An 8,291-nucleotide genomic window follows, 5' to 3' on the forward strand; every position below is an offset into this window, starting at 1 on the left:
GTAGGCGGGCAAACGATTCAACGAAATACATGTTGTAGATAGCTAAAATTAATAAATTGGTAAATTAAATTAGTCAATTAAATTGAATTATGGTTTACCTTGAAAGACAAGTCATTTAGATAAACATCAATTAATTATTAGCCAATATGATTATTTCTTCTCTTTTAAGTTATAAGAGATAAATATCAATTTATGAATGCCAATCAAATTGTGCCACGTCATCAAGAAGACTTTATGTAGAACTCTTATTCTATCACTATAAATAGAGACCCTCCCTACACAATTTAGAACACAACTCAAGAAGAAGAAAAAATGTAGCGAAAATTCTCTCTACGATATTTAAGGCGTTTTTCATCAAATCGAGGGCATTCTTCAACAAATCAAGATCAAAGGAATATTGAAGGGTCAAATCCATTAAGAACTCTAAAATCTTCAACTCCAAACCCGTCAAAGTTGAGCGTTCGATCCGAGATTCAAGTCGCAAGACCCTCGGAAGACGTTATTCAAATCCAAATCAAACAAATCAAATCCGGAGAAGATCAAGTCAACGACCCGACTCCAAAATTCAAAGTTAAACACATATTGTTCTTGAGAGAAGAATTAGAGGATTAAATTAGAGTTTGTAACCCACAATAATTTTTTTTAATTTAATAAAATTATCTTTGTGCAAGTATTTCTTGTTTGTTTAAATTGCAAATAAGAATTTGTTGCTACAAATTTTGGCATCCCCGGTGGGACATCTCTACCTCTCATCTCTTCTCTCTCTCAAAGATCTTCGAAGTGTAGCAGTGACTGCTCTACGTTCGCAACGAAGACTGCTACTTCAGATTCATCAAGTGTGGGCATAGTTACAAGGATTATGGCTAAGAAGCTGCAAGCATCATCCAATACTAGTTCGACGCCCCAAACCATTGAGAATGGCTTACCACCTCTTGCAACACAAGTGCAGACGTGGACGGTTCAAAACGAGAGACTTCACAGCCCATGCCTCGTTCAACATCAAGATACTCAGAGGTGGCCTCCGTGATGACAACAAACGCTACAACCATGGAAGAGCAAATTGCATGTTTAACAAAGGCCATTGAGGGACTCGCAAACCATGTTCAACAACGAGATTTTTAAATTGCCAAGTTGATCAACAAGATGGACAAAGCCGATGCTAGTAAAGCTGTGGAGAATCAGATAGAGGCTCAAGACGAAGTCGAGACATCCACAAAGCAACATCCAGTTGAAAACGAGAAGACTCCAGCTCAAGAACATCAATTTTCTCCCGAAGGGCTGATTCATGTAGATCAAGTGATGACGTTGATCAGTGGAACTATCACCAACAAGTTGGAAGGAAGCTCGAAGTCTCCATCAACCTATGTCAAGCCATACACGCACGGGATTGATGATCTAAAGATGCCAATGAGCTATGTACCTCCAAAATTTCAACAATTTGAGGGCAAATGCAACCCCAAACAACATGTGACATACTTCGTTGAGACTTGCAATGATGTCGGGACGTACGGAGATCACCTCGTCAAGCAATTTGTCCGATCACTCAAAGACAATGCGTTTACTTGGTACATTGATTTGGGGGCAAACTCCATTGATAGTTGGAAGCACCTAGAGGAAGAATTTCTCAACTGCGTTTACAACACTCGAAGAACAATCAACATTATTGAGCTGATCAATTCCCGTCAAGAGAAGAAGGAACCTGTCATCGACTACATCAACCGTTGGAGAAATTTGAGTCTTAATTGCAAGGATCGGTTGCCTGAGACATCAACTATTGAACTGTGCATCGAAGGAATGCAATGAGGACTACGATACGTCCTTCAAGGAATTCAACCTAAGAGTTTTGAAGAGTTAGCCACTCGAGCGCATGATATGGAGTTGAGCATACTTGAAAATCAAATTGAAGAACCATCATTCCAAAAGTCGTACCAGCTCAAATAAGAACACATCAAAGAAGAACAAGAAGATCATGAGAACGGGGGCAAGTCTTTGGAAGAAGCAACACCCTACGCAATATGACAAGTCAAATCAAATTAGTACTCCTTGACATGAGTATAAAAGGTATACAAACTCAAGTTCAAATGAAGCACTCCTTGACACCACTTTAAAAGGTCTACATGTCCAAATCAAATGAAGTACTCCTTGACACGAGTTTAAAAGGTCTACATGTCCAAATTAAATGAAGTACTCCTTGACACGAGTTTAAAAGGTCTACAAGTTCAAATCAAGTCAACGCTCCTCGATACGAGCATAAACTATCTATACATCCAAATTAAATCAAGGCTCCTTGATACGAGCATAAACTATCTATATATCCAAGCCAAGTCAAGGCTCCTCGATACGAGCATAAACTATCTATATATCCATATCAAGTCAAGGCTCCTTGACACGAGCATAAACTACCTACATATCCAAATCAAGTCAAGGCTCGTCGATACGAGCATAAACTATCTATATATCCAAATCAAGTCAATGCTCCTTGATTCGAGCGTAAACTATCTACGAGTTCAAGTCAAATGCTCCTTCAGCACGAGCTTAAACTGCAATTTTTTCTCCTTGTCCACACGAGTATAAACTGTGCACGACATCCCTCAAAATGATATATTTTGAACTACGTTATGACTTGATCCTTTTATATGGTACGTAGGCAACTTAGAATCTGTCTAAGATTAGTCATGATTTCAAAATATGTATGTGCTTTGCTAGATCAAGCTGCAGTTGAAGTTGAGCAATTATCGAGACCCATTCACTCCAAGACGCATTGTCCGTGAACAAGTCTCGAGGGGCCATATGTAGACGGCTAAAATTAATAAATTGGTAAATTAAATTAGTCAATTAAATTGAGCCTAATTTAATTTATGGTTTATCTTGAAAGACAAGTCATGTAGATAAACATCAATTAATTATTAGCCAATATAATTATTTCTTCTCTTCAAGTTAGAAGAGATAAATATCAATTTAATAAATGGCAATCAAATCACACCACGTCATCAAGAAGACTTTATGTAAGACTCTTATTTTTCTACCACTATAAATATGGACCCTCCCTACACAATTCAGAACACAACTGAAGAAGAAGAAAAAACGTAGAGAAAATTATCTCTACGATATTCATGTCGTTCTTCATCAAATTCAAGGAGTTATTCATCAAATCGAGGGCATTCTTCAACAAATCAAGATCGAAGGAAGATTGAAGGGCCAAATCCATCAAGAACTCCAAGATCTTCAAGTCTAAACCCGTCAAAGTTCAGCGTTCGATCCGAGATTCAAGTTGCAAGACCCTCGGAAGACGTTATTCTAATTCAAATCAAATTCGGAGAAGATCAAGTCAACGACCCGACTCCGAAATTCAAAGTCAAACACATATTGTTCTTGAGAGAAGAACAGAAGATTAAATTAGAGTTTGTAACCCGCAATATATTTTTTTTAATTCAATAAAATTATCTTTGTGCACGTATTTCTTGTTTGTTTAAATTGCAGACAAGAATCTGTTGCTACACATGCGAACACCTAAAGAGCTAACAATTGAAAGGTAATTACAAAAGGAGGAGACGAAACAAACAAACAAATTCCTGTTGGACGCATGCTGGAAGAATTGCCATTTTCATAAAACATAAATTTGACAAAAACAAGGAGTTAAAATAGCTGCACAATATTGAAAAGGAAAATTTCAGAGACATAATAAAAAAAAATCCAAAGGGACAAGGACTTCCCGACACTAAAGAAACAAAAAAAAAAAACACATAAACCGAATCCATGGCGAAAAAGCAGGACATAATGTATAGAGAGCAAAAGCGAAAAAATGTGCCAACCAATGAGGTAATTCACCGAAGAACTGAATCGCCTTCATTAATTTATTTTGACAATTGCTTTTGTTTTCAGAATCTTTGGAGCCAGCAATTTTAAAAGGAAAAATTCTATAGTGGATTAGATTTTTATATATCCCGGCTGACTTAATCGTTGGAGGTTGATCGTTGGGGCAACACTGGTGAGTCACCTAGTGTATTGCCTCCATTTCGTCAGTGGCAACGTATATTTTTGTTGTGCATGGGGCCTACCGCTTGATGTTCGGATTGTAACTCGAACATTCACCTTAGACACGTGGTAGGGTACCCTGATTTACTTGAGCGGGAAGACTCGTGAATGTACTCGTTATGTACTCAAGCAACATCATTTTGGCGCTGTCTGCGGGATCCAAACTTATGTGAAATTCAATTTATATATATGTGTGAAATTCATCATAGACATATATTCTGATGCCCAATGAATTAAAAATTATTATTTTTACTTTATTATATCAAAATATATATACAATAATGATTTATAGTTTTGCATGGGCCGTGTCATTATTATTTTGAATGAATGATATATTCGGACCAGAAGAAACAATAGATTATTTAGCTCAAACCGAGGTCCAATTTTCTCATAGTGCTTATCAGCCCAAACTTAGAAAATATACTCACAAAACTCCAATAGGTTATTTAGCCTAAACCAAGGTCCAATTTTCTCTATAAAACTCAAATAACCAGTAGCCGAAAAAACTCCTAAAAATGGCGGATCAGGAAGGAGAGCTGATATGATCAGCATCCGAAGAAATTACGACATAGTTTCAAATCCTAGTAGATTCTCAGGATTTGGATTCAATCAAGCAATCACAGAACCTCATGTGCGTATCTATACATCAATTGTATGTAAAAAAATATTTTTTTGTGCAATTGTGTATAATTAGTGCCTGTAGTTATAATCGTAAAATTACAGATGGGGAAGATTGCAAGATAGTAATGCATTATTATCCCACTTTAATGATTATTCGGAGAATTTCTTTGCGGATGTGTCTGCGGATTTTTCAAAAAATACACGCCTTTTGCGAATAGTGAAATCTGACCTTGATTACATCTTTCAAAAGCTCAGGTATGTAAATTTCACCCTTTTGCCGTTTTCATCGCTGTAATTAAGATATGAAAATTATTATAAAAAATATGTTTAATTGTTGTAAATTGTTAAGTTCTTATGAATGTATTAATTATCCTTTTGATTTCTCTCAAGTGTAGGTATTCTAGGTTGTGTTTGACTCTGAACATTCATAGAATTTGCATATGAGAGAATATCCATACAAGAAGAGACACATTTGTTTTGTTTAATTTGATTAGTTCTAATTGTGAATGTCTGAACATATTCACAACTTTTTTAAATCTCTTTAACGATTTCTGTAATGTTTCTGTTGTATAAATTGATAGGCTTATAATCAGTTAATCCAAACTTATGTCGAACTTGATATCATCTCACATAACTTACTTCTGCAAAACACATTAATGAGTTTAAAATCTTCACTAATAGGATATAAATGGTTATATATATTTACTCTTCAGCAACATTCATATTGCTGTGGCTGGCTTGTGGAGCTAGTCTGAAAATACTTTTGCGTTCGTTTCAATTGTTATGTGCCACTTTCTAATGATTGTATTGCACTTATATATAATTACAACTGAGGTTTAAGCATATATATATTTATGGATTTTGAATCGTTCGATTATGTTTTTAATAAGTAGGAGTGTGAAGGGAAAGATTGTGGCGACCTATCCTGATGCTTTTCCTAATAATTTGACAATTGAGGCACTCGATCAAGGACCAGACCTCGAGCTGACCAAGTGATTGTACGTGTTTAAACTTTTGTGTATTATAATATGGCTCTATGTTTCAAGATTGACAAACTATTTTTTATTACTTTAAGATGCAAGCAACTATATGGTTTTGAATGAGTACAATATAAAGATGGGGATTTAGTAGTTGTAAATTCGACCATTGAACTGGTTGTGATTGAATCAATATTTGAATATTGTAAATATTGTAAATTGAAACTAGAGTTACAGTAATTTTGCTTCTGGATCGGATGTGGTTTGGTTGTGAATTGTGATAAGGTATGTGGTAATCGACATAGGTGATGGAGCAAATCAAACTCCTTCGTTCGTCGAAGAGTACGTCTGGTGCCGGTACTTGGCCGGCGAAGACGAGCTAAGCGACCGGAAAAAAAAGGAAAAAAAAAATAAAAACAAGGGAGAATTATTGATGTTAAATTCGTGTCGGTTCCATACATTTATTTATATTGGAAAATCTCAAATAGACATTTCCTATATTTTATCAATTCTATGATCGTTCAAGATTTATGTTGATTTCACGATTATCGCCCTAATTTATGTACTTTCCTTGATATCAGACCAATGAGACATATATCAAGATCTTTTTTAGAAATAAACGAGGAAACTATATAAATTAGGGCGATAATCATGAAATCAACATAAATATTGTACGGACATAAAACTAATAAAATAGGAAATGTCCATTGGAGATTTTCCTATATAAATAAATGTAAGGATCCGACATGAATTTAACATCAATAATTCCCCTTATTTTTAACTTTTTTCCGGTCGATTAGATCATCCTCGCTGGACAAATATCAGCACCTGATGTGCTCTTCGACGAATGAAGGAGTTTAATTATCTTCATCACCTATATCAATTCCTACATACCTTATCATAATTCACAATCAAACCACATCTGTTCCAGAAAAGCAAATACTGTAACTCTGGTTTCGATTTACAATGTTCATACCTTGAATCAATCACAAACAATTCAATGTCGAATTTACAACTACCAAATCCCCACATTTATATTTTACACATTCAAAACAAGAAGTTGCTTGCATCTTAAAGTTAAAAATAGTTTGAAAAACTTGAAACATAAAGCCATGTTATAATACACAAAGGTTTAAACATTTACAATTACGTGGCCAACTCGACGTATGGTCTTTGATCAAGTGCCTCAATTGTCGAATTATCAGGAAAAGCATCCGGATAGGTCGCCACAATCTTTCCTTTCATGCTCCTACATATTAAAAACAAAATCTTAATGACATACTAACGATCCGAAATCCGTAAATTTGTATGTTTAAACCTCAACTGTAATAATATATAAGTGTAATAACACTTGAACCGAAAGCAAAAGTTTATTCCACAACAAAAGTAAGGTTAAGTGGATTAAACAATTTTTATTTCTTCTTAATGAGGAGGAAAAACATATAGGTTCACATAAAGTTTATTAATTTTCAGACTAGCTCATCTCCATCAGCCAACCACAACAATATTAATGTTGTTGAAGAGTAAATATATATGACAATTTTTATTCTATTAGTGACGATTTTAAACTCATTAACGTATTTTGCACAAGTAACTTATATTTGATGATACTAGAAATTCAAGTTCGACATAATCTTGAACCAACTGAGTATAAAATTATAAATTTATACAAGACGAACATTAAGGAATTCCTTAAAGAAATTTAGAAGAAAAAAAAATTGTGAGTATGTTTTCAGATTTTCCATGAGGACCATCAAAATTATCTTAAAAAAACATTCTATAGTAATCAAATTGAACCAAAATGATTGTATCATATGCAAATATGCAAATTATGGGTATTATGAATGTTAAGAGTCAAAACAATCTAGAATAACTAGACTTCAGAGAGATTAATAGAATAATTAATACATTTATAACAACTTAACAATTTACAACAATGAAACATAAAAAAAGAATTGATATCCTAATAATAATAATGAAAAGGGCAAAAGGGAGAAATTTGACTACATGGACTTTTGAAAGATATAATCAAGATCAGATTTCATGGTTCGCAAGAGGCGTGTGTATTTTTCGAAAAATCCGCAAACATAATCGCAGAGCAATTCTCTGAATAATCATTAAAGTGGGGTAATACTATATTACTATCCTGCAATTTTACCAATCTGCAATTTTATGATTATAACTACAGGCGTTAATAAAAGCAATTACACAATTTATTTATTTTTTACATACGATTGATGTATAGATATATACATGAGGTTTTGTGATTGCTTGATAGAATCCAAATCATGAGAATATACTAGGGTTTGAAATTTTGTCGTAATTTCTTCAGATGCTGATCGTATCGACTCTCTCACCTGATCCGGCATTTTTACGAGTTCTTTCAGCTTCTGGTAATTTGAGTTTTGCAGAGAAAAAAGGACCACAGTTTGGGCTAAATATTCTATTGGAGTTTTGTCAGTAATATTTAATTGGATTGTGTTTTAGGTTTTAATCTTGTCCGAATGACACGGCTCATGCAAAACTAATCAATCAGTATTGTATGTATATTTTGATATAACAATGTAAATACAATAATATTTAATTCATTGGGCAACATAATATATGTCATAACAGTCTTTGATGAATTTCACACACATATATATAAATTGAATTTCA

General features: G+C 34.1%; 2 protein-coding genes across 2 annotated transcripts; one reads left to right on the plus strand and one right to left on the minus strand.

Moving 5' to 3' along the window:
• The first annotated feature begins 4,550 nt into the window (after window positions 1–4,550).
• LOC105966999 (kxDL motif-containing protein LO9-177-like) lies at window positions 4,551–6,256 on the plus strand. Its single transcript, XM_088811939.1, is given in 3 exon segments — window positions 4,551–4,666; window positions 4,759–4,911; window positions 5,550–6,256. Coding segments are annotated over 3 exon segments (372 nt in total). The 3' UTR covers window positions 5,653–6,256.
• Window positions 6,257–6,512: 256 nt separating this feature from the next.
• Window positions 6,513–8,002, minus strand: LOC105948741 (kxDL motif-containing protein LO9-177). Its single transcript, XM_088812417.1, is given in 5 exon segments — window positions 6,513–6,648; window positions 6,784–6,882; window positions 7,641–7,696; window positions 7,699–7,795; window positions 7,887–8,002. Coding segments are annotated over 5 exon segments (504 nt in total).
• Between the last annotated feature and the right edge of the window lie 289 nt (window positions 8,003–8,291).

This window comes from Erythranthe guttata, chromosome 13 (assembly GCF_056151865.1).
Source record: "Erythranthe guttata isolate IM_541 chromosome 13, IM_541, whole genome shotgun sequence".
Lineage (NCBI taxonomy): Eukaryota > Viridiplantae > Streptophyta > Magnoliopsida > Lamiales > Phrymaceae > Erythranthe > Erythranthe guttata.